We start from the raw sequence: 27,802 nt of genomic DNA, 5'->3' as shown, positions 1-27,802 counted from the left end.
TCAGTGGAATTTTTAGGTTCATTTATGTATATTATCATATCATCCATTAATAAAGATATTTCTAGTTTTCTTTTCCAGTTTGCAAACCCTTCATCTTTAGTTATTTTCTAGTGCTCTAGTTAAGATTTCAAATATTAGAGCTGGAGAGATGGCTCAGTGGTTAAGAGCACTTGTTGCAGAGGAGACCCCAGTTCAATTCCCAGCACCCACACGGCAGCTCACAACTGCCTATAACTCCAGTTGCAGGGATCTTACACCATCACACAGACTATAGATGCTAGCAAAACACCAATGCACATAAAATAGAAATAAATAAATCATTATTAAAAAGATTTCAAGTACCATATTGAATAATTATGGAAAGAGTGAACAACCTTGTCTTGTTCCTGATTTTAGAAGCCTTGTGTTTCTCTCCATTTAAATTGATGTTGGCTAAAGACTTGCTGTAAGCTGCCTTTATCATGTTTGGGTATGTCACCTCAATCCCTAATCTCTCCAGTACTATTATCATGAAATGGTGTTGGATTTTGTCAAAGGTCTTTTCTATATTTAATGAGATGACCATGGGTTTTTCCTTTCAATTTGTTTACTTGGTGGATTCCACTTACTAATTTACTTATGTTAAACCATTCCTGCATCTCTGGGATGGAGCCTACTTAGTAGTCTGATAGTATAACAGGTTCCCTAAAACATCCAAGCAGATCTGAACTTGAAGGTACTTTGGTGCATCATTAGGAATAATGATTTGAATTTCCTTTTAAAATGCTTTGTTCAGATTAAACTGAAATAAAGTCTGTGTTTCCAATTTTGACACAGTTTTACATACAGAGTGTGCATATGTCCTCCCACATGTCTCCCGCCCTCCAATTTTTCACTTTTGTTTTACTGGGGAGACATTTGGAGGATAGATGACAACAGGGTAGAAGGCTCACAGCTTAGCAGAACCAGGAAGAAGTAGAAGTGAAAACCTTTGTTAGTGACAGTTGCACCTCCTCACTTCCCCCACCTTTCCACACCTTCACTTGTCTTCTCAGCTGGATTCCCAGCCCCTCCCATTCCTTGTTAGTGGACTGCTGATTCTCCCCATGGGGTGTCATCATAACAACTTCTACTTTCATTTCTTTGACTTTTAAAACTCAGAGCTCACTTCTGTTTAAGGCATGTGTTTTTAATTTTAAAAATAAATTGAAATCAACAAAACTCTACTCAGTCTTTCTTCTGCTTCATCCCCCCACCCCAGGCTCTCATCTCATAGGAGCATGGTGTGATTTCCTTGTGTTTATCCTTTTAGTAATTACTTTTTGGTAAATTACTATGACCTTAATCTGTTGTAGAAGTTAAAAATTCGAATAAAGACTACTTATTCTTTCATAATTTCTTCACACATTTAATTGTGAATTATCATTTAAAATTACGTACAAATTTACAGTTGTACTCCCAACTTTTTCTAAGCTCCAGATTCTTAGGTATTCTCGTAGTCTTCCATGGTGGGCATATGTGTGGTTATCCATCTACTTAATTCTTTCAAGTCTTCTTTAGTTTAAGAAATGTTTATTGAATACTTTCAGTGCACAAAGCACATATGAAACAAATTGAACAGGACATAAATGAATTGCATATTGCAGCTCATTTAGAAAGTACAATTAAAATCTGTACTTTCGGTGTTTCTCTCCTTGGAAGTATTGGTGTTTTAGAGCAAGTAAGTGATTGCTGTGAGAGGCTATCAGGTACAGTGTGACCCAGTAGTCTACCTGTTAGAGCACCTGGAGGCACACTTCTTAAGCCTTTTCAGGAGCCCCCCACCCCCCGAAGAATTGTATGTAGTGTTATTTAAGTTAGTACAAAAGTGTTTCACAGATAAGCTTCTGGTTTCATCTTTAATCTTTATTTTCTGTCTGTGTCCTAGATTTCATGCCAAAAGTGCCAAAGCATTACCACTATTTGCCAAGAGTCAGCAGCTTCTTGCACATGGACGCCTTTTGCTCTCTTTGTTCATTCTGCTCTAGATAAGGAGACCGTAAAATCACTATTTATTTCTGTACTGCACCTGGATTTTCCTAGGCAATGTCACCTAGCTTGTTAGATGTGGTTTCTGTTTTAGAATACCCAGAGGCTTCATTGTATCAGAATATTTGTCCTGCAGCGTAGGGGCACTGTTCCCTTCTTTCTTCATATACTGTTTTCCATGGTCACTGAAGCCCTTGCCAACAGCTGTTTCTGGGTTGTTTTTACCAGTCACCTTCTCCTGAAGAGCATTCTGACTTCCAAATCCTGAGTATATTTCAACAGACATTGGTTTAAACATGATCTTATATTGGAGACTTTTGTTGCTTACCTTTTTTGTTCTTGTTTTTTTTTTTTTTTTTTTTTTTAATTTTCGAAGCAGGGTTTCTCCGTAATTTTTGGTTCCTGTCCTGGAACTAGCTCTTGTAGACCAGGCTGGCCTCGAACTCACAGAGATCCGCCTGCCTCTGCCTCCCAAGTGCTGGGATTAAAAGCATGCGCCACCACCGCCCGGCTGTCCGTTTTATAATTTGACTACATTTCTTCTTCCCTTTTTCTCCCTTCAAACCCTTCTATATACTCTTGTCCATTCTCCCTCAAATCCATGTCTTCTAATATATGTGCTTTCCTTCTGTGTTATACTACGTAAACAATAAATACCTCAGTAGGTATTGTAGTTATTTTAGTGGTTGATGGTATACTAGGGAGTTTTTATCAACTCATTTTCAGGTTTGAATGAGTGTTTATTTTAGTTTTCTGGTTTTTGAAATATGGGTACAACATTAGTTAATTTCCAACAAGTCCTTCTGTGCTTCTTTGTCCTGTTTCATGACTATAAACCCTGCCAGGGCCTTTATTTTTTTCTCCTGGGGCACCTTATTGAATACTTACATCTTCACTAATTCATCTAGGCCCAATGCATTGTCTGTTTTAATCCTTTTAATTACCTAATTATGTACTATAATTTGGGGCCAAAGCCCTTCTTTGTTTCACTCATTTCTTAACCCTTTTCTTGCTTAGAAAGTATTTTTTGTATCTTTGTTCTATGAAAATTATTAAGATAATCTAGATATTTGTCTATAGTGAAGTCTTCTGATGCAATTTTTAGAAACACTTTGAATTCATTATGGTTTTTATTTTGAATTAACTTTTTGTAATCACACGTTCAGAAGCCTTTTACTTTGGCCACATTCATTTGTGATTATATGCAGTTTAAGAAGTTGAGTACTGGGGAGCTGGAGAGGTGGCTTAGCAGTAAGACCACTAGCTGCTCTTTTAGAGAACATCAGTTCAATTCCCAGCACCCACATCAGGTTCCTCACAACCACCTGTAACTCCAGCTCTAGAGGACCCTATGCCTTTGTTCTCTGTGGCTCTTATTTGCACATAACTGCGCGCGTGCGTGCACACACACACACACACACGGTATTTTTAATTGTATTTTTTGAAAGCAAAGTACTACACACTTGTACTAATGAACTTCATCCCCATCCCATAACCTTCAAGTTCCATTGTTTTAGATTGCACAGACAAGTAGAACATGGAGATTCTGCCTTTTTGTTTATAGCTTATTTTCCTTCCATTTATATGCAGCCACTAAAACTTCATGTTTAATGCTGAAAGTTCTTCCATTGTATATTCATAGTACATTTCTTCTCAACCTTTCATCCATTGATGTATATTTAGCTTGAGGTGATAACTTAGCATATGTTTTATATTCTATATTGGAACTAGGAATACAGACATTTCTTTGATATGTCAAATCTTACAGCCCATGTGAAGAAGTAAATACTATTTTTGAGGATCCTTCATACCATTTTCTATGATGGTAGTATTAATTTACATCCTTGCCAACAATAGTCAGGGATTCCATTCTTTGCATGTTATCACTAATACTTCATTCTTTTGTCTTTTTGAGAATATGCATTCTGTCAGGTGTGATGTGATATCTCATTGATTTACAGGTCCCTACTTTCTAGGAAGTCTAGAGTCCTTCATTTGTCTGTTAGCCACTGTGTGTCTTCTTTAGAGAAATATCTCCTCAGCCATTTATCTTTAAGAGTCAAATCTAAAAACAGTCATTGCCCAGGCCAGTGTAAGCTTTCTTCAAATTTTCTCCTAGTAATGTAAGTTTCAGGTTTTATGTTAAAATTTAATCATTTAAAAAAATTTACAAGGTCTTGTTTTGTTTTTATATAAGGTCCCAGTTTTAATCTTTTCCCTATAGATATCTAATGTCCTCTCTCTTTCTCTTCCTTTCTTCCTTTCTTCCTTTCTTTCTTCCTTCCTTCCTTCCTTTCTTTTCTTTCATCCTTTCCTTCTTTCTTTTATTTTGAGGAGGGGGGTGTTTGGAGACAGGTCTCTGTGTAGCCCTAGCTGTCCTGGAACTCACTCTGAAGATCAGACTGGCCTCAGACTCACAGAGATCCACCTGCTTCTGCCTCCAGAATGCTGAGGTTAAAGGTGTGAAACACTACCACCCGCCAAAAGACTGTTTCTTTTCCCTTTGTATATTCTTTTTCTCATTGTCAAAAATCAAAAGACAGTGCTTTCTTCTGTTGGTTGTTGTGTCTGTTTTTATACCAATACCATACCACTTTTTTTTTTTTTTTTTTTTTTTTTTTTTTTGGTTCCTGTCCTGGAACTAGCTCTTGTAGACCAGGCTGGCCTCGAACTCACAGAGATCCGCCTGCCAGGAGGTGGTGGCGCATGCCTTTAATGCCATACTACTTTAATTGTTGCCCAAACAACTTTACTTGTAAATGTTCATTGCAGTGAATTGTTGGTCTGGTTCAAGGCCTCTCTGGCTTCTGATACATCATCAATACTGGACTTACTGAAACTCCTCTCAGATACCCTGCCATTGCCCCGAGTCTTGGAGATCCTGCAGCTATGGTTCCACAGGACCAGTCCTTTCACAAACTATAACAAGTCACAGATCGGGAAGACATTGGGGTGGGCCAACTCAAATCCCTGGATGTTGGCCTAGGTGGAAGCTGAATTTGTCAGTCAGACCCTTCACCAGGAATACTACCCTCAGGCCAGGATCAGGGCTGTCTCTCCCGGGTTCAAGGTGAGGGGTAGACCTAGTCTCTTCTGTACAGGACCAGCTCTCCCACTGCTGCAGCTGGCAGAGGTAGGGTGTGGTGTGGGTGGGGCCAGCTCTTCCACTGAGAGAGCCAGGAATGTTCTCCTGTGTCCAGGCTATAGGGACCAGCACTCCCATTGCCTCCCATAATAACACAGGCCACAAACATCATCACAGATCCCAGCTGGGTAGGGCCACAGACCCCAGACATGGCCTCCAGCCACAGCTCAAGCCTGTACAAAACTTGGTCCCAGGTGTCAGTATAGGCCACTCATATTATCCTGTTATCACTTCCTTTGCGCCTTCAGCTCTGCTTCTCTCCACAGTGCTCACACCACTCTACTTGTCTCCCGTTTCTCCTCCACATACCTGCTCCTCAAAGTGGCACCTGTTCTCTAGGGTTGTGGGGTGCTGTGTGGGCCTTCCCTGGCTTCTACCTTCCTTGGCTTGTAAATATGATTTTTTGTACCTACCATAAATGACATAGGGTTTAATATGATGCTTGCATTGATCCTATACATTTCTTTGAATAGTATTACAAAATTGTCTTCATCCTATTTTCATTTTTCTGTCCAAATATAAAAGTAACTTTTCCAGGACTTTGATTTTTCAGTAATATAATAATTAAATTTGGCTTCACTTCTATTTATATTGTGAATTTTCTTTCCTCTTATTGTCCTACTTAGGTTTTTTTTTTGGGGGGGGACTCAATCAGTAGCTTTGGGGTGTACGGTTTGAGACAGGATTTCTCTGTAACCACTCAGGCTGCCCTGGAACCATCTTTGTAAACCAGGCTGGCCTTGAACTCACACAGATTCACCTGCCTCTACCCCACCACAGCCTGGCTCTCAGGCTTACTTTTAACCATAGGGATGAAATGACCTAGTGCTGAGCTCTGCTGTCTGGCCACTCACACTGGCCATTACGAATTTCTTTCGGCTCCACCTTATTGCTAATTGATCTGAATTGGACTGGATTATCTCTAGATTTTTCCAATTTAACACTTCTGTGATTATCAGTTCTTTTTCTAACTTATGAGAAAGCACATCCTTGTGTTTCTTTTTCAGAAATCTCCTGTGTATTTCTTCCTCAGTTACTTAATGCTGTGGTTTCAAAAGATTTTGAAGATCAAATCATACTTCTCAAAAAAAAAAAAAAAGACATACAGGGCAACATGAAATTTCATGAATTGGCCCTTGAAAATTGGAGAGTATACATGTAGATGTGCTCATATAACATGCTGGTGCTTAATCCATTTTTGGTTGATTTTTACTAATAATGAACAATTTAAATTATCTATCTGAATTTTACTTCATATAGGTCTCTTACTTTTAACCTCCCAAGTGATTAGTACGACTTTAAATAAAACCATGAATTGTATACAATGTAATTTAATTTTTCATATTTAGATGGCAAACACTCGCTATATACATAATTCATAAACATATGAGGCAAAGTTAGTATATCAGTTTTCATTGTTTTTCCATGATCATTGTATTACAACACCCAAACCGTACTTATTTTTGTCAGTGCTCATAAAACATTTCTAAATAATAGATAAATAATAGACAAAAAAGCATCACACAAAATTATTGACCCAGCTGATCCAAAATATTTTCCTGCATCTACTTTAACAACGGAAATAAGCTTAAGTCGCATTATGAGGGACAGACACAGAAATTTCCTCACTAAAATGCTCTATTCTTCCCTTAATAACTATTTCTCTAAGAATAGCAGTTTACTTCATTAATTGCATATTTATCCATTATCCTGATTACTGCCTGCAGGTCAAATGGGGAGTCAGGGTATCTGGAGGTTGTCACAGCAGGCTCATGCACAGTTGTGCAGGTCAAATGGGGAGTCAGGGTGTCTGGAGGTTGTCACAGCAGGCTCATGCACAGTTGTGCAGGTCAGATGGGGAGTCAGGGTGTCTGGAGGTTGTCACAGCAGGCTCATGCACAGTCAGGGTGTCCAGAGGTTGTCACAGCAGGCTCATGCACAGTCAGGGTGTCTGGAGGTTGTCACAGCAGGCTCATGCACAATCAGGGTGTCTGGAGGTTGTCACAGCAGGCTCATGCACAGTCAGGGTGTCTGGAGGTTGTCACAGCAGGCTCATGCACAGTCAGGGTGTCTGGAGGTTGTCACAGCAGGCTCATGCACAGTTGTGCGTTCACCCTGCTCAGATTCTTACGTTGTTTCCCAACCCCCAAAGAGGTTCTGTTGCTGCTAAGGATGTGTGAAAATCTGAGTCTAACATACATGCTCATCAAAGGAAAATTTTAAAAGAGTCATACAAACTCAGAAGAAATTGACTTAATTTTATAAGAAATAGAATCTAAAAAAATTGCTCCTCGTTGCTGCCTAATATAGCTCCACTACAAGTATAGCCTGAACTATAGGAACTGCTGACACTCATAGTTAGACAGCACTGGATGGGTCTGAAGCACAGAACAGCCAAGGTCTTGAGAAAAAAAGCAGTAAGCTTTAGTAATATGGAGTACTCAGATGTTACTAGTCTCTAAATGACTCCGTTGGAGAGTACTTGCCATTTTCAATAATGCCCTCTGCCTCCATGTTCTAAGTAGTAGTAATGAGCTATTCCTCCATGTTCTAGATAGTAGTAATACTCTATTCCTCCATGTTCTAGGGAGTAGTAATACTCTATTCCTCCATGTTCTAGGGAATAGTAATACTCTATTCCTCCATGTTCTAGGGAATAGTAATACTCTATTCCTCCATGTTCTAAGTAGTAGTAATGAGCTATTCCTCCATGTTCTAGATAGTAGTAATACTCTATTCCTCCATGTTCTAGGGAGTAGTAATACTCTATTCCTCCATGTTCTAGGGAATAGTAATACTCTATTCCTCCATGTTCTAGGGAGTAGTAATGAGCTATTCCTCCATGTTCTAGGGAGTAGTAATGAGCTATTCCTCCATGTTCTAGGGAGTAGTAATACTCTATTCCTCCATGTTCTAGGGAGTAGTAATACTCTATTCCTCCATGTTCTAGGGAGTAGTAATACTCTATTCCTCCATGTTCTAGGGAGTAGTAATGCCGTCTGCCTCCATGTTTTAGGTAATAGTAATGCCCTCTTCCTCCATGCTCTAGTGGTAGTAATACCCTATGCTAACAAGATCTAGAATTAGTAGTAATGCCCCTTTCCTCCATGTTCTTTATATGCTTCCATGCTCTATGTAGTTTTCCTCCCATTCTATTAATTTTTTTCTTAGTTTTGTGTTTCCAAAGCCTGCTAGATCCATTTTCTCAACTAAAATACCTTTACTCCCAGATTAATAATAGTTTTTGTCCTTAAAGCCCACTATTTCTCAGGCATTTCCCATGCTGTTCTCTTACTGAGAAACTGAGTACTACCTCTCCTGCTCCATAGCAACAGCTCCAAGCCGTCCTTGTTTCAGTTAGAAATGTGGCATCATGAATTTAAACACAGACTTTTCTCCTTGGATTTGTGAGCTTTCTATTTCTTCCCATAATAGCTTACTGACGGGCTTATTTCTGCCTGTAGTCTTTATCACTCCCCTAGTAAAAAAATGTGGACTCCCTGAATTGTGTTACTCAGTTAGATCTTTTTTCCAAAACTGGCCCACCTTTTTTTCTATACCAAAGCCATACTTTTATTTCATGTAACTTACCTTTCTCTTCTGTTTCCAGTTATCTGTTTGGTACACTGACCTTGTTTGCCTTCTTATCCTTCTGTCTGATCTAGTTGCCTTTCATGCTAATATTCCTTGTTCTTCTGCACAAATTGTTGACTGAACCCAGTTGACTCTTAGAGATGACATGCTTCCAGTCCTTCCATTGTATGTGTGTTGCTGTGTTTGCTCATTGGTTTCTTTCAGTTGTATGTTGTCACATCCCAGATAACTTATTCAGCCCTTTTCAAGCAGGTTATCTACCATTTTATAGTTCACAGTCAATCAAAGACATTTCATCAAGACTTACTAACTTGTGTTCCATTTAACTCTGTAATCTAATGAGATGAAACTGATGGTACTGCAGTATACAGTTGGAATCCTGATACCAAGAAAAATAGTTACAATGATATGGCATATTTTCAAAAAACCAAATGGGGTGATTATATGTGATCACATACCTATATAATTATAGTATCCAGGAAACTGAAGCAGGAGGATTGCCATTTCCACACTAGACTGGGTTGTTTAGTGAGACCAGACTGTTTCTTTGAAAGAAACAGACAATACCCCCAAAATAGGCTAAAAACAAAACAACTTCTCACCCCGCAAAAGGTTGATTGTGTGTCATTCATTTCTAAAATTACTATAATTCCTACATTTACTTTAAGTATATGAAAAAATCATTTATATGAAAAAAATGAAAAGTTTAGCTGTTGAAGGATATCATGTGCCTGTGGAATTTAATGGTTTTTCTTTTTCTTTATCGCCTCTTTAATTCTGTCATAGCTGATCAGAGTTGAGGTGAAACGTTCTGCAGACCTTGGATATTCCTGAAACTGTTGGTTAGGTTCAATATGTGTTCATTGTTTTCTTTTTTTCAGATTTCCTGAAATGCAGTTTTTCCAACAAGAAAATGTGAGAAAAATTCTTACAGATGTTCTGTTTTGTTATGCTAGAGAAAACGAGCAGTTGCTTTATAAACAGGTAAGGAAAATATCTTACAGGTGACACCCTATTGACTCAGAATATCCATACAGCTGTATGAAGAACTATATTTGCTACTACTGTGTACATGCCTTTTGTTGTTGAATGCGAACAGTTGATGCCAGAACTGCTAGGCCTTTCCTCATCCAGCTCCATCACATGTGTTCATGTCAGTTACAGCCCAGCAGTAGCCGTTTAGAATTTAAATTGAAGATATGCATCTCATTCAAATGTCTGCAGATATATTTGGTAATAAAGTTATAAAAACTGTATAAAGAAAACTGTAAATGACTTTGAAGTACTAAAGCAATAGCTAAATAAATAGAAAAATAATAGCATGTTTTTCAGTGGGAAATTTTAAATATAAATGTTTCTTCTTTCTAAATTAATGTATGATCTCAGTAATTGTCTGGGATATGTATCTTATTAAAATATGCCATAGTGCCTTTACATTTAGGGCTTCAAAGATGAGCATGGGGATGGAGAGGCTCCGGAAAACAGCACTCACGTTTGAGTCTTCTGTTTTGTCCCTTGCTCTCCCAGTCTGTTTTTGTGCTCAATCACACTGCCTTCGTTTACTTTAACAGTAAATACTATACTGCCACTGGATGGCGTGACATCCATCATAGTAATTTTTCTATTGTTTTTGCTCAGGATTGCTTTGGTTATCAGGGTTTTTTATGCTTCTATGCAAATTTTATGATTTTTGTGGGTATTTTGATTAAGATTACATTGAATCTATAACTTACTTTGGTTAGGATGGTCATTTTTACAATATAAATTACACCAATTCATGAGCATGGGGCAGGTGGGTCTTTCTATCCTCTAGTGTCTTTCTTCAGTTCTTTTTTTAAAAAGGTAAACTAAATCAGGGAAGTCTTCCATAATGGAAACAAGTTCTATACAGAGAAGATAATGTGACATCGTACTCCATCATTGTTGTGTGAAGACCAGTGTATTTATATTAAAGACTATGTAGGAGTGTGGAAGATTATATTTCTAGATAAGTTGAAACAAACCTATCAATTACTAAATGTAAAAGTATTGACATCTTATACCTGGGTTTCACTTTAAAAGACTTGATTACCCCCCTCTACATGTTAAATTCCTATAGATTTTTTCTTAGAGAAATAATACCTTGCTGTAGAAGGATTGAATATTTAACCGTATTAAATTTAAGGGGTAAAAGCCTTCAGTTTCATCACAAGCTGTTAAAGCTATTATTTTGTACTAGGTGACACCCCGTTTAACATCGACCATATTGTTAATAGTTATGGGATTTTATTGAATTAATGAGACTGTTATCATGTAGTAGAATGTCTTGCTGAGTTAATTGAAATTGCAGAGATTATATAAATGGTATTAATGAACTTTGACTGCCTGATGTTGCAGCTTTAATAAAGACTGCTTGGTGGGCTAAATGAGCACAGGCAGATAAAAGAACAGGTTCAATTTTGTGAGCCTACAGGCTGTTGAAGAAAACTTTGTTACCTTTATGTTCACAGGCATGGGTTTTGAGTACGAGACTACTAAAGAGCATGCAGGATAACAGCTTTAACTAAGCAGAGATGTGGGGGATGGGGACATCAGAGTACACATATTAAGAAGAATACATTGTTTACTGTGTTTTTTCAAGTCAAATAATGATTATACCTGAGGGATATTTCTCTTTTAAAGTTGTATATATACTTTCCGTTTTCATCTGCTTTTGTTTATATCTGATTTTTGTTTTTATTTTTTTCCTGTTGAAGCCATGCCCTTGTGTGTTGAACCCTCTGTCATTTGTTGCTCTTGCAGGAGATATGGGTCAGTTCCTAGCATCCCCTGGATGCTAACAACTGTATATAACTATAGTTCCATAAGATCTGGCGCCCTTTATTTGACTTTTGTGGGCAGTGCACATGGTGATCAGGCATACATGTAGGGATGAATGAGCACTCAACTCGTACCCATAAAATTTAAATCTTTTTTTTCCCAAGACAGTTTCTCTCTGTAACAGCCCTGGCTGTTCTGGAATTCACTAGACCAGGCTGCCCTTAAACTCACAGAGATCCACCTGGCTCTGCCTCCTAATATTGAGATTAAAGGTGTGTGCCACCACCACCCAACTTAGAGTAAATCTAAAAACAAAACAAACAAAAACTAATAATTTCTCCCGGATATTTCAGAAATGCTGTAGATTTTTTAGAACTAAAAATTAAACTTCTAAAAGATTCTGTTAGGGGCTGGAGCGATGGCTCAGCAGCTAAGAACACTGACTGCTCTTTCAGAGGACCTGGGTTCAGTTCCCACAGTTATATAGCAACTCATAAACTTTCATAACTCCAGCTCTTTTCATGCCTCTATGGGCACCAGTCACACACTTGATGCAAAGACATACACGCAGCCAAAACACTTATACACACAGAATAATATGATTTTATTTCAAAAAATACTGTCTTTATATTGTTTAGAGGATTCTACATTTTATTCAGTAAAATATACCTTTATTTATTGATTTGAGATATGATTAATAATTATATTTAATATTGTTTCTCACCTTTTCAATATATAAATATGTTAGCTGGTAGCTCACTCATATACATATATACACACACATACATACATACATGGGCCTCTAAAAGGATATAGTGTAAATCACCAAGTACACACCTTTAATCCCAGCACTCAGGAGGCTGAGGCAGGTGGATCTCTGTGAGCTTGAGGCCAGAGTGGTCTGCAAGAGCTAGTTCCAGGACATGCTCCAAACTGAAAAGAAGGTTACTAAATTGAGTGTGGATGCAGTTTCTTCGAATTGTTTTATACGTGTGTGTGTGTGTGTGTGTGTGTGTGTGTGTGTGTGTATAGATGCAATTCCTTTTAATTATTTTGTGCAGTGTGTGTATATGTCCGATGTGTACTTGTATATGTGTGTGTAGGGCAGAAGCTGTCTACCTCAGTTGCTTTCTAATACACTTTTCAAGAGACAAGTATTTATTGAATTGGAGCTCATTGACTGAACTAACACCTGGCACACCTGTGGCATTCTCCTGTCTCTGTGTTCCTTGGGCTGGTCTTATATATGCAGGCCACCACACGTAGGTTTTTACATAGGTATTAAAGTTCACACTCAGGTCCTCATGTTTATGCAGTGAAAACTTTATTGACTGACCCATATCCTCAGGCCCCTGTTTTGCTACTGTTTTCAACCCACTGGTTGTTGAGGCCACAGCTGCAGAACTTGGATATAGAATCATGCACATACTTAGTCCCATGTCTTTGCGTATTGTAGTAGGGAGAGCTGGTCCTTTTGTTCCGTCCAGTCCGGCTAGCTTACACCTGTAGTAGGAGGGCATGGGCCATGTCCCGCCGCCTGGCCTGCTTAACTCTCAAAGTAAACACACAGAAAATATATTAATTAAATTACTGCCTGGACCATTATATCTAGACTCTTTTTGGCCAACTCTCACATCTTGATTTAACCCATTTCCATTAATGTGCATCACCACTTGACTGTGACTTGCTGGCATGAGACTAACCAGCGTCAGTCTTGGGCAAGAGAACCATGGTGTCTGCCACACTGCCTTCTTCCTCCCAGAATTCAGTTTTGTCTTTCCGCCTATCTAAGTTCTGCCCTATCAAAAGGCCAAGGCAGTTTCTTTATTCAACCAATGAAAGCAATACATAGACAGAAGAACCTCCTACATTAGTGTATACACATACTAGTTTATAACTTAACCATTTTGACACACATTTTGTTAATGTGTATCTCCTGCTAATGAATAAATCCCCATTCAGGTTAGGAAACAGTCTACATTGTTAATTGTTATATCCCTAGTGCATGTGGCATCTGTCATGTGATAAGCAAATGACAAATGATACTTGAATGATAGGAAAATTTTTTTTTTTAATATTTATTTATTATGTATACAATATTCTTTCTGTGTGTATGCCTGAAGGCCAGAAGAGGGCACCAGACCTCATTACAGATGGTTGTGAGCCACCATGTGGTTGCTGGGAATTGAACTCAGAACCTTTGGAAGAGCAGGCAATGCTCTTAACCGCTGAGCCATCTCTCCAGGAAAATTTAAGAGAGAGAAGTGCCACAAAAACTAAATAGTCAATGATAGTTAAAGAAGGCAGAAATATACAAAAATAAAAATAATTACTTTTAAAATTTAATATTTCTGTATTTTGAGAATTTCATATATGAATACTTTATTTACATCATTTGCACCTCTCCCTCTCTTCCCGCCAGATCCTCTTGTATCCCTCTCCTCCTCCTTTCAAATGTATTATTTGTTCTTATTTGTTACTGTTACATATATACACGTGTGTATATGTATATATATGCATGTTTACCACATACGGGGTTTGTTATAATGCTTTTTTTGTATGTTTATGGTTGACTATTTGGAATTGGGTAAGCTGTATAAAGTAGCAATTGATTTCCTTTCTCTTAGCAGCCATTAATTGCCTATGGCAATTAATCATTTCTGGGCCGGGGGCTTGTGAAGTTTCCCCTGTCCACATTAGTATGTCAGGCGATATTGTGATTACCCATACCTTATTTAGGCAGCCATATTGTTGAGATTTCATGGGTGCATCTTCCTTGTTAGCTCTAGAAGATCCTCAACAGTAGGCATCCTATACTTCTTGCTCTTACAGTGTTCCCACCATTTTTCCTAGATTTTACCCACTAGATGTTGGTGGTTGCACTGTAGACGTACCAGATGGATTTGTACATCGCTGGGCAGTTAGTCACTTGAGTTTTTTCCAGGTGTGATTCTCTGAACTAGTCTCAAAAATGCAAAATGAAGCTTCTTTGATGATGGATCAGAAGTGTACCTACCTTTGGTTATAAGGATACATATTTGAATTCAACAGAAATTACATTGGTTTAGGAAAAGGCAGAGCTAGGGTCTGTGACCCCTCCAGCCATAGCTGACTGTCTTACAGTGCAAAGCAGGAATTCCCTCCTATGGAGGGGGGCTTAAGTTCAATTAAATGAGCATTGTTCATACCCTAGATACAATTGGCACTATTGAACAAACTTTTGGGGGTATCTTGCCAATGTGGTCATTGTTGTAGCTTCAAATCTGGGTAGAACTATTGATTGTTTTTTTTTTTTCTCTTTCCAGCTTGTACTTACTCATACTATGACAATTTATCTTTCAGAGAGGTTTTCAGGTCACTTACACCTTAAGTTCTCCAAGTCCTGTGTCCAGTGTGTGTAATGTTTTAAGCAATAAGGACTTACCTTCAAGTTCTGCGGTCAACTAAAAACAATGGCAATAGTATGTGCTCTTTGGGCAGTCTCTTTCACTCCCCTGACAACTTGAAGCGAAAATTTGCATACTTGCCCCTAGAGTTTTCTGTTTGATAGTCTCTGACCCTTGGGGAAAGTATTATCACCCATACACATGCACACACAATTATATATTTTATGTAAGCTTATTAAATATCGTGCTTCTCTATGTTTTTTTTTCAAAAATCCAGAGAGTAACTTATCTATTACCCTACCTTCTTTACCCAGTTAAAGTCTGTTACCTGTTTTCCTTATTTCCCTCTTCATAATACCTAAGTCCTCCATTCTCCCTCTTTAAAGGTCATTTTCTTCCTGTCCACTCCCCTTGAACCATGTCTACTTCCCTGGCTTCTATAGTCATTTCTGGCTGTATACTTAACACATTCTAACTCTTTGTGAGTCTAGCTTACATCACTCAGTATATGTTTTCCTGATCCATTCACTGGCCTACAGATTTCATCATTCCATTTTTCTTTACAGCTGAATAGACTTCTATTGTAAATATGTGCCATATGTTCATTATCCAGTAATCAGGTGAAGAACATCAGGTGGTTTCCATTTCCTGGCTCCTGTAAACAGGACAGTGATGAACACGGCCAAGGAGTGGACAGCTGTGTCACTCGTAAGTCTTGTCTGTGGTGACTCCAGACGGCTGCCCTAGTCATAGATGCCACCAGCAGTTGTTCTCCCGCTCTTAGCCACTTTGACTAGAGGAAGATGAAATCCCAAAGTAATTTTAATTTGTATTTGCCTAATGCTAAGGATGACAAACACCTTTAAAGATGCTTCATGGAAATTTTTTCTTTTGTTATCTCTGTTCAGATCCATAGACCAATTTGGTTTTGTTGTTGACTTTTTATTGAGCCCTTTATATATTCTATATACTTGTCTTCTGTTAGATAAAAAGCTCACAAATATTCTCACTCTGTGGCCTTTCTCTTAGCTTAATGGATTGTTTTCTTTGCTATACCAAAGCATTTTAGTTTTATGACATCCCCTTTGTCATTTGTTGGACTTAATTTTTGTTAGAATGGAGTTCTATGTAGAGTCCTTTTCTCCATCTGTGTTTTGCCACATACTTCCTTTGTCTTTCTTCTAGAAATTGACACATTTCAGGTTACTGTTGTGCTCTGGAAAACATTCAGAGTTAATTATTATTTTGTTGTTTTTGCAAGATGATAGATATTAGTCTACTAATATGTGTGGACATTCATTTCTACTAGTACCAATTATTGAAAATGTTTCTTTACTGTATAATTTTGGCATCTCTCTCTAATGTAAGATGGTTATAATTGTGTGCGCTCATATTTGAGACTTTTCTGTATTTCACTAATCCACATATCTGTCTTTGTATCAGTGCTATGCTGTTTTTAATTAGGGTAACTACTTAGTACGTCTTGAAATGGGTGTGGTGAATCCTTCAACATTGTTTTGTCTTTTTTTTTCTATTGGTGTTGGTGCTGGGACACGTGTATGCATACATGCATGTGTGTTTATTGTTTACTCAGTATTGTTTTGGCTATCAAGGTGTTTTGTGCTTCCATATGGATTTCAGGATTTTTTTCTGCCTATGTGAAGAATGTCATGAGCATTTTGATTAGGATTACACTGAATCTGATTTGTGTGTGTGTGTGTGTGTGTGTGTGTGTGTGTGTGTGTGTGTGGCAGGACAGTCATTTCCACAGTACTAGTTCTGCCAGTCCTTGTGCATGGAAGTCTTTCCATCTTCTCTTGTCTTTCTCCATGTCATCATTCAGGATTGTAAAGTTTTTATTGTAAAAATCATTCACTTCCATGGTTAGCATTATTCTTATATAGACTAAAACTTGTGTAGACCAAGTCTATAATATTCAGGTCTTGTTTAATAATATTAATCTAATGGAACACTAATTATCTTTGTTGTGTTTCTATTGTTTTGATAAAACACATGGCTAAAAGCAACTTGGGTAGAAAGCTTTATTCATCTTCTAGCTTGTAGTTCCTTATTCAGGGAAGTCAAGGCCAGAATCCAAGTCGAGAACCTGAAGAAAGGAACTAATGCATAGACCTTGGGTTAGTGGGGCCTACTGGCTTTCTCCTCATGGCTTACTCAGCCCGCTTTACATCCAGGACTACCAGCTCAGGTATGACACCGCCCAACATTGATTGGGGCCCTTCTACATTAATCATTAATCAAGAAGATGTCATATGGATTTCGTATAGGCCAATTTTTTTGAGGCATTTTCACACTTAAGGGTTCTTTTTCCCAGATGTCTAGGTTTATATCAAGTAGCATAAAAGTGAAAAATATGGGGTAAACATTCGATTTATAATAAAGATGACATTTCAGAACTCTTGGGAAAAGTTAGGTATATATCCCTTTTGATATAATAGAAAATGGAGTATTTATTAAATAAAATAGTTTAATTATTTAGAAATAAATTATATTCTCTTTCTGGATTAAAAATGACCCTACTTTCAAATGAGTAAAGAACTGACTGAATTAAAGGAAGCCCTCACCTCACTTAATCTTTACCTCAGAGAGCTCTTGTTGGGCATGAAAAAAAGTACTCGAAAGATGGTTTATTATCAGGAAATTAATTTCAGTGTGGTGTGCTATATCAAAATTGAAAGAAAAATGCTAAACGTGGTAAATATTTTAATAAAAAATTGAATAGGCTTAAAGTCTTTGGTAAAAAGGTGTTACACACTTCAGGAGGTCAGGCACTGTCGGGATGGCTCAGTCTTTACAGTGTTTGCTGCTCAAGAAATCCTAAATTCCAATCTCTAGAACCATGTCAGTGACAAGTGGATGTGGTCTGTCTGCAGTTCTAGCCTTGGAATACAGAGTTATTCGGAATCTCCACTATAACCTGGCTAACATGACTAGCCATAGCTTCAAGCCCTGTATTTAATTGAGAGATCTTACCTCAGTGAATAAGATGGAAGACCAGTTATGTTAGATAACTGATGTGAACCTTAAGCCTCCACATATGAACATACGTGCATGATTAAACATGTAACCAACACACAGGAAAACAAATATACACCATACATGTTTATACATGATAGGACAACCCACTCTTTACTAAGACACAATAGCTTACTCATTAAAAATGACCAGCAGAGATTTTGAGTTCAGTCTTCCTAGGATTGTGAGAGTTGAGATTTTTAAAAATTATAAATATGAAGATGTGAAATGTTTATTTCTATATTCTGCAGTAGGGGTTTCTCTCTGGACGATGTGTATCAAGGGCTTTAACAGGTATCATTACCCAGAAGTTCTACTCTAAAGATTTGTTTTGAACCAGGTATTAGAAATTGGCAAAACTGATACCATACAGGTATCTCTGATAGTTTTTAATTTTAGTGTTTATTTGGCATCAGGCCAGTCTGTCTGCCTCACTTCATTGTCATTGTATTTTGCCTCTCTGAAATTGCCTACATTACATTGTTAAGTAGATGTGATGCTTTGTAATAAAATTTTTTGAGAACTTTATAAATGAGTGTAAGTTGTATTTAAATCTTTTCCATTCATCCCATCTTTTTTAAACCACAGTACACCTAATTTTTCAGTGTTTCCTGTGCTAAAAGTTAGATAAAATATTTTAGGTATATATGATAGCTTTTTTTGCATCACCAGTAAAGAATCAGTGACTTGAACTATGTTATTAAATCATTTGTACTCAACACTATTGACAAGTGATGAGTGCAGTCTGCTAAAGTGAAGGCAGGAACTGTGGGATAATAACAGATTTTCTGAGACAATCAGGGTCTGTCCACACAGCACAGGAAGCCTCTACCTTTTCTACAAGCAAAATGCCATCTCTACTCTCATGTTTCTTTTTTCTTCCTGTAAAGTTTTTGTTTTCTCACCATTTATAAAGTAAAAGAGCATTCTTATCTGTCAAGCAAAAGGGAAGTGAGCATTTGCTTACTTTTGTGACTAGAAAGAATATAATCTATTTTGTATGCTAAAGTATGGCATTTTATGATTAAAAGATCAAAATAGGTATTAATAAGGCTAATACCTAATCTAACAAACATCTTATTTTCCCTCCAAATAGGTAAATGATGGACAAGACTAACTTTTAAACAAAAGTAGCAACTAATGTTTTTCTTGGTTTGTGCCCATTTTTGTGATCCACTGTTGAATGCCAGTATAAGAGAAAATATTTTAAGTTTGTTGTTGAAGTACACGGAAAAATGTGAGGTTTCTGATTAAACATGTTTAAAATTGTATTGAAAACTTGATTTTCTGTCATGCTTGCTAGAGATTGTTTCTCTTATTATCTAACATTCCTAGCCAGCTGACTTTAGCTCTTCCTAAATCTACAGGCATTCTAATTTGGAGCCATTATATAATGAAAACATTGGGAGTAATTTCTTAGGTCTACAGTTCTTCATTGCCCTCAGTGCAGATCTTTACACTGTAGCTCATGATTATAATTTGCATAAGTGAAATTCATATTTATGAGTACAGATCTTGAAGCAACTGACAGGTGCAAGGTTGTCTGCCATGCCAATTTATTGTTTGTCGTGTCATTTAAGAGATAACTGCTCCCTGTATTTTAAAGAATACATTCTCTACTAGAATTACAATCAAATTCTAAAAGTAGATAGAACTCATTTTGTAGCATTCGACTTTTATGCTTTTCTATGTAACAATGGACATCCTTGTGGTGGTGATTGTTTGAATAAGTACTTACACATTGCAAATGTTGCTTGACACACATAAACCCTTGAGTTCAGAACCAAGATCAAGCCCTGGAGCAAAAGAATAGAAGCATTTGACTTAGCTGATACTGTCTATTATATTAGTGATATCTGTTATTATCTTCCAATTCATTTCTTCTGACCCTGTGTTTCAGGGTATGCATGAGCTGCTAGCACCTATCATCTTTGTTCTTCACTGTGACCAGCAAGCTTTTCTACACGCTAGTGAGTCTGCACAGCCCAGGCAAGTTGTTGCATGCAAATATTTTCAAACTGAAGTTACTTTAGTTTTGTATTCTGTAAACAATTGATTATATTTCATGAGATTGATCTGTGCTAAATTCTAATGCTGGTTTAGATACATGGCAAATTTGAATTGTAAGTGTGTCTGAAATAGTAGGACTTGTCAAATGAAAACAAAAATGTAAAGGACCAAAAAGGAAATGTTTGATATAATTTTAAAAATGATAATCATGGATAATATTCAGATTTGCTGTGCTCTAAGTTTTTACTATTAATTGAATGAAAACTTTGTGTGATACTTTGTCCCTACCAGCTCTGACTCAGCTTAGTACATAAAGGAACAGTGCTACCAAGGACACTGGTCTGTGAAATAGAGTGACTTTTCATATTTTTGAGAAATACTCATTCTTTCTTGTAAATGACTTTTGTAATTGGCCTTAGCTTTGGTAACTGTTAAAACTTAGCTCTCCATCTTAGAATACCAATGAGGCCAACAAGAAGCATTTTATGATGGGTGAGCTATAGGATTGTTGGGCATTGTCAGGAGTCTTCCTAGCTAAGTGACTTGCATGCCAGCAAAAATATACCTGGTGATACCTTGACACGTGTTTATATGATCCTTCCTAATCAGATATAAGCTGACTGTTTTGCTGGAAACAGGCCCAAATTATATTAACTCTTTTCTACAGTATAGGAATTAGTGGTTGCATAATGTCCAGTTTTCTAATTTTATTGATTTCATCAAATCTTGACACAAATAACTTAGCTTTTAACTGCCTTGAATTACTCTACAATCTAAGGCTGAAAATAGTTCATTATAAAATAGAACAGCATTGAGTAGATTTGCTAAAGGTGTTGTTGTTGACTAATTGATGTTAAGATGAAATAAAAAAGAAAGCAATAAAGCACTTTTGGTATTGCATGTTCAATCAGTTACTATAGTTTTTTGTTTGTTTTGAAAGAAAAGTGATATATTGTAGAGTAAAAAATTATTATAGATCAAACTTAATCAAGGACTATAGTATCACTTTTTCCATATGTTATTTGGAATACCTTGAAGGAATATAGTTTCACTCTTTCCATACATTATCTGGAATTATTAGATGGTTACTTTATTGGGACACAGACAATCAAATAACTTCCTTTTAATCTTTATAAAAATCAGAATTTTATTTGTTACTAGAGTTGACCTTTGAAAGACTAACTTTTTAGTTGTACACTATATGTAAATTGACTTATGAATGCAGTCTAAAGCAGAGGCTATATCTACTAGAGTTATTAAAATTTGCTCACGTTGATGGCTTGAATTGTTTTCTTTTATAAGTGAGGAAATGAAAACTCTATTGAACCCTGAGTTTCTGGAGCATGATGCCTAGTAAGTATTACAGCTATTACGTTTTCTTTAAAAAAAAATACTATCAGAACTTTAGTGAAGATTAAATATATAATTATTTTTTTTCTAATTTTTAGCGCAATGTTCTCACAGCTTATGGAAACTGCTGAACCTTGGTTTTCTACTTTTGAGCATGATGGTCAAAAGGTAACTCTTAACAGTACAGATCTCTTCAGTACATTTTTGTAACAATAAATAAAAACATACCCTAGAATAGTTAGTTATTTTACTGTAATATAGCTAATCATTTTTGTAATAAATTATAGACATACTTAGGGCAGCAATTCTAGCCCTCTATTACATATTTTAATAATATTGGTATATAAATAAACACAACATGAATATTCATATAAATAAGTGGAACCTTTCCTTTTTTTTAAAAATTTATTTATTTATTAAGGATTTCTGCCTCCTACCCGCCACCGCCTCCCATTTCCCTCCCCCTCCCCCGATCAAATTCCCCTCCCTCATCAGCTCGAAGAGCAATCAGGGTTCCCTGACCTGTGGGAAGCCCAAGGACCGCCCACCTCCATCCAGGTCTAGTAAGGTGAGCATCCAAACTGCCTAGGCTCCCGCAAAGCCAGTACGTGCAGTAGGATCAAAAACCCACTGCCATTGTTCTTGAGTTCTCAGTAGTCCTCATTGTCCGCTATGTTCAGCGAGTCTGTTTTTATCCCATGCTTTTTCAGATCCAGGCCAGCTGGCCTTGGTGAGTTCCCGATAGAACATCCCCATTGTCTCAGTGTGTGGGTGCACCCCTCGTGGTCCTTAGTTCCTTGCTCATGCTCTCTCTCCTTCTGCTCCTGATTTGGACCTTGAGATTTCTGTCCTGTGCTCCAATGTGGGTCTCGGTCTCTGTCTCCTTTCATCGCCTGATGAAGGTTAATATTCAGGAGGATGCCTATATGTTTGTCTTTGGATTCACCTTCTTATTTAGCTTCTCTAGGACCGTGAATTATAAGCTCAATGCCCTTTCTTTATGGCTAGAAACCAAATAGGAACCTTTCCTTTATATATGCATATTAATCATGCAGTATTGCCATCTAATTATAAAATTATTATAAACTTTAAGTCTGTTTTGTCTCTTTCAGATAGAAAGGGATTTAGTATGTACCCCTGTCTAATTAATAACTCACAGTGATCTGCCTGTGTATTGGGAGTAAAGGCGTGTACCATATACCTGGCTATTATAAAACTTTTATTAATCTCTTACTGAGATCTTTTTTAATGCATTGCTATTGAAGCACATTGATAAAGATCTGTGTCAGACAGATTGCCTTCTTTTGCTAGTATATTATTTTAAAATCACAGATTTAATGTCCATGTCCTTTATTCTTACTTTATTTTACTTATTTTCATTGAATATAGGATTTAAATGAGGAATCGCATTTGAGCAGAGGGATGAAATTGAGACTTTTCTGTATGGAAAGCAATCTTGGAAGAAGCATAAACACTATTATTTGAGCATTAGATTTAAACTCAGAAGTAAACCAAGAATCACTAGTGAGGGATGCTACAAATGCCACTGTCAGATACATAGAAATGAAGGACTGAAGGTCACGGTGGGTCAGGCTCATGGAGTCCATATAATGTTGAGGGAGGGCCTCACACAGATTGTATTTTAAGCACAGTTATTCATCTTTTCTCAGCTACTTACATTGACAAAAGGACAGAGAAAGGACATTTCTTTTTCTAAAATGATTTTTTCTTTCCCTTTTTGTGTAGTTTTCATTTAGTGTTTCAGTTTTAATTGCTACAAGAAATATACTTCCATCCAAGCCTAACCAGATCAACTGGCCATGGACCACTTGACAGGCTTCACTGCTTCTAGCCTGTTGTGGGAGCTGTGAGCTGCATTCCTGCTGCCCGGCTCTCGGCCGCCTGGCTAGCTTATGCCCCGAAATAACAACACACAAATTGTATTCATTTAAACACTGCCTGGCCCATTAGCTCTAGCTTCTTACTGGCTAATTCTTACATCTTGATTACCCATTTCTGTTCATATGTGTAGCACCCCAAGGTGCGCTTTCCGGGAAGATTCTAACCTACGTCCATCTTGGGTCGGAGCTTCATCGCATCTGCCTCAGAGAGCAGAGCTATCGAGTCTGAGCTCACTTCCTCTTCCTCCGAGCATTCTGTTCTGTTTACTCCACCCACCTATGTTCTAACCTTCCAGGGCCAAGCAGTTTCTTTATTAATTAACCAATGACCTTCCTCCATCACTATCCTAATTCTCCTGGGAAATTTAATGACACAAGAAGAACTATGCAAGGGAGACACTTAGAAGAGACACTCTGGGTGAGGCTGGATAAGCACAGCTGTCACCTGCCCCATAAATGTTTGCTATGCCATGGTTATGATAGAGCAGTGTTGCATCTTTAAGCTCCTTTGATGGATAAATTTAAAACCAATTACCATGTTTCTTAATTTCAAATTGAAATAATATGTCTTCTATTTTTCAGGGAAAAGACTCTCTGATGACACCTATCCCCTTTGCTAGACCACAGGATTTAGGGCCAACAGTTGCCATTGTTACTAAAGTCAACCAGATCCAGGATCACCTACTGAAGAAGCATGATATTGAGCTCTACATGCACTTGAACAGACTAGAAATTGCACCACAAATATATGGGTTGTAAGTTTTAAATTTCTACTTTAGCTATTTCTAATTATGATTTTCTGATAGTTTCTGAATAGCTCAGATCCCTGAAAATAGGGCCTGTTCTAGTTCCATTCATGTGCCGGGTCATCTCATTATTTTCACATATGGTGTCTCATCTTTGAACATGGTAGAGTATGTTATTTAGCTAAGCAGTCTAAGGAAGCATGGGATTGCATGCGATTACACATGAATCCAGACCCGAGACTCCAAGTCATCTGTACTGTGTTCTTTGAATGCCTTGATTTTCCTTCTGGTTGAAAAGTTTTTCTCAGTGAACATGCTGTAGTAATTATCTGTAGTCACATTATTTTCTAACATGCTAACAGAAGAATAGGGACTCAGTGATTCCTTAGGGGTGGGGTGTGTGTGTGTGTGTGTGTGTGTGTGTGTGTGTGTGTGTGTGTGTGCTTTCCCCACGATTAAATGTGGTAAATGAGAAAACTAGTGCTTTGGTTAGTGTCTGTTAGCTACGTAAATCTGTAGATAACAAAATTATTTGTTCATCACATTTTTAAAAATGTTCTTTTCATCTTCATCTACTGCTAAGCAATTGCTTGGAAGAAAAAAATATTTTTGCTATGATTTTTTTTATTAAAGATTTCCGCCTCCTCCCCACTTCCCTTTTCCCTCCCCCTCCCCCCACTTCACACCCTCCACTCCCCTCCCCCCCTTCTCCAGTCCAAAGAGCAGTCAGGGTTCCCTGCCCTGAGGGAAGTCCAAGGTCCTCCCCGCCCCCCCTCCATCCAGGTCTAGGAAGGTGAGCATCCAAATAGGCTAGGCTCCCACAAAGCCAGTACGTGCAGTAGGATCACAACCCAGTGCCATTGTCCTTGGCTTCTCAGCAGTCCTCATTGTCCGCCATGTTCAGAGTCCGGTTTTATCCCGTGCTTATTCAGTCTCAGTCCAGTTGGAAGAAAATTTTTGAAGCCTGACTCTCAATTAGCTTAGATGTTTAATGATAAGAACGTCATTGAGATGTACATAGACCAGGGACTTAAAAAGGACACAGTGAGTGTTTTATGTATGTTTTCTTGTGAGACTGAGTCTTTTCCTCTTTTTCTTTGGAAGCTCTGAGTTCTGCTGAAGGGAAATCTGCTTTCTTGTGTTTATGGTACTGGTTCTTATTTGGGTGCTTTAGCTGTGGTATCAGCAAAACACCTTCATCATTCCTACTGGAAATAACAGACTTTCATGTTATGGTCATTGGGCAGCACAGGCTGATATTAAGGAATTGCCATTTAAAAGTGAAATGTGTGTCACTGTAAATACTGAGCTTTAATTTAAAAGGTCAGGAGTTCTGTTTTTCTTTCCGTGATGCAAAGAATTGGTATATCCAAAGACATGCCTCAAGGAAAATTTAGTATAAAAAAGTAGTTTTGTTTGTTCAAACTCCTTTTTGCGAATAAATTGAAAACTAATGTCCATTTTTACTAATTTCAATTATTGCTACCAGAAAAAGAGTCTTTAAGATAATAGAAAAATTTACTATTGAATATTTTTGTCATTTCTTTGAAATGCTTATAAATTTTTGCCAGTTTGTCTGAGCTGGTGATTTACTTGGAATCCAGTAGCATGGATTTTAGTATACTAATTTATATTTAGAATATTGTTATACCAAACACTTGTGTATTTTTGAAATGTTTTTAATTTTCACTTTTTAAATGTTTAACTTTTTATTGATTTTTATTGAGCTATACATTTTTTCTCTGCCCCTCTCCCTTCCTCTTCTTTCCCCTTCTACCCTTTTCCATGGTCCCCATGCTCCGAATTTACTCAGGAGATCTTGTCTTTTCCTACTTCCCACGTAGATTAGATCTGTGTATTTCTCTCTTAGGGTCCTCATTGTTGTCCAGGTTCTCTGCAATTGTGATTTGTAGTCTGGTTTTCTTTGATTTATGTCTAAAAACCACTTGTGAGTACATATATTTGTTTTTCTGGGTCTGGGTTACCTCACTCAATATGTTTTCTGGATCTATACATTTACCTGCAAATCTCAAGATGTCGTTCTTTTCCTATGTTGTGCTCCATTGTGTAAATGTACCGCATTTTCCTTATCCATTCTTTAGTCAAGGGGCATTTAGGTTGTTTCCAGATTCTGGCTATGAACATAGTTGAGCACATGTCCTTGTGGCATGAATGAGCATCCTTTGGGTCTATACCCAAAAGTGGAATGACTGGGTCTTGAGGAAGGTTGTTTCCTAATTTTCTGAGAAATAGCCACACTGACATCCAAAGGGGTTGTACCAGCTTGCATTCCCACCAGCAATGCAAAAGTGTTCCCTTTATCCCACAACCTCTCCAGCATAAGTTGTCATCGGTGTTTTTCATCTTGGCCTTCTTACAGGTGTAAGATGGAATCTCAGAGTTGTTTTAATTTGCATTTCTCTGATGACTAAGGATGTTGAGCATTTCCTTAAGTGTCTTTCAGCCATTTTAGATTCCTTTGTTTAGAGTTCTCTGTTGATGTCTGTACCCCATTTTTTTACTGGATTATTTATTCTTTTGATGATCAATTTCTTGACTTCTTACTATATTTTGGAGATCAGACCCTGATGTGATGTTGGTGAAAATCTTTTCCCATTCTGTAGGCTATCATTTTGTCTTGTTTTTCATGTCCTTTGCTTTACAGAAGCTTTTCAGTTTCAGGAGGTCCCATTTACTAATTGTTTCTCTCAGTGTCTGTGGTACTGGGGTTATATTTAGGAAGTGGTCTCCTGTACCAATGTGTTCAAGTGTACTTCCCACTTTCTCTTCTTTGAGGTTTAGTGTGGTTAGCTTTGTGTTGAGGTCTTTGATTCACTTGGACTTGAGTTTGTGCATGGTGATAGATATGGTTCTATTTTCTTCTACATGTTGATATCCAGTTATGCCAGCACCATTTGTTAAATATGCTTTCTTTTTCCATTTGATATTTTTTGCTTCTTTGTCAAAAATCAGGTGTTTGAAGGTGTGTGGATTGCTATCTGTGTCTTCGATTCTGTTTCACTGGTCCTCCTGTCTGTTTTTATGCCAATACCAAGCTATTTCAGAATTGTAGCTCTGTAGTAGAGTTTAAAGTCAGGGATTGTGATGCCTTCAGAAGTTTTTTTACTGTACAGGATTGTTTTGGCTAACCTAGGTATTTTGCCCTTCTATATAAAGTTGAGTACTGTTCTTTCGAGGTCTGTGAAGAATTTTGCTGGGATTTTGATGGGCATTGCATTGAATCTGTAGATTGCTTTTAGTAAGATTTCCATTTTCACTATGTTAATTCTACCTACCTAAGAGCATGGGAGATCTTTCCATTTTTCTGGAGTCTTCTTCAGTTTCTTTCTTCAGAGATTTAAAGTTCTTGTCATACAGGTCTTCCACTTGCTTGGTTAGAGTTACTCTGAGATATTTTATGCTATTTGTAGCTATTTGAATGGTGATGTTTCTCTGATTTCTTTCTTAGCCCATTTATCATCTGTGTAAATGAGGTCTACTGTTTTCTTTTAATTAATCTTATATCCTGTTAAATTACTGAAAGTGTTTATGAGTTGTAGAATTTCTTTGGTAGAATTTTTGGGGTCACTTATGTAAACTATATCATCAGCAAATAGTAAGAGGTTGACTTCTTCTTTTCTGATTTGTTTCCCCTTAATCTCCTTTTATTGTCTTATTGCTCTAGCTAGGACCTCAAGAACGATACCGAATAGATATGGAGAGAGTGGACAACCTTGTCTTATTCCTGATTTCGATGGTATTGCTGTGAGTTTCTCTCCATTTAGTTTGATGTTGGCTGTTGGCTTGCTGTATATTGCCTTTATTATG

At 37.4% G+C, this 27,802-nt stretch overlaps 1 protein-coding gene across 5 annotated transcripts in view; it reads left to right on the top strand.

Annotated features, from left to right (window-relative positions):
* The window catches only part of Tbc1d5 (TBC1 domain family member 5), a 452,807-nt gene that overhangs the window by 247,301 nt on the left and 177,704 nt on the right, over nt 1-27,802 (top strand). For all 5 annotated transcript variants that reach the window (XR_005974648.1, XM_041656297.1, XM_041656299.1 and 2 more), the window contains 5 exons: nt 9,628-9,730; nt 19,868-19,956; nt 21,280-21,330; nt 21,426-21,495; nt 23,811-23,983. Coding sequence is in view for 4 of the 5 variants with exons in the window: in XM_041656297.1 (XP_041512231.1) it covers nt 9,628-9,730; nt 19,868-19,956; nt 21,280-21,330; nt 21,426-21,495; nt 23,811-23,983 (486 nt within the window). In the remaining variant the exon portion in view is untranslated. The remainder of the gene's footprint in view (nt 1-9,627; nt 9,731-19,867; nt 19,957-21,279; nt 21,331-21,425; nt 21,496-23,810; nt 23,984-27,802) is intronic.

The sequence above is a fragment of the Microtus oregoni genome, unplaced genomic scaffold, assembly GCF_018167655.1.
Source record: "Microtus oregoni isolate MIOR12 unplaced genomic scaffold, Mior012 000007F_ref0000211, whole genome shotgun sequence".
In the NCBI taxonomy this organism is placed as follows: domain Eukaryota; kingdom Metazoa; phylum Chordata; class Mammalia; order Rodentia; family Cricetidae; genus Microtus; species Microtus oregoni.
The sequence above is the reverse complement of the archived record's forward strand: the minus strand, read 5'-3'. Positions and strand labels throughout refer to the sequence as shown.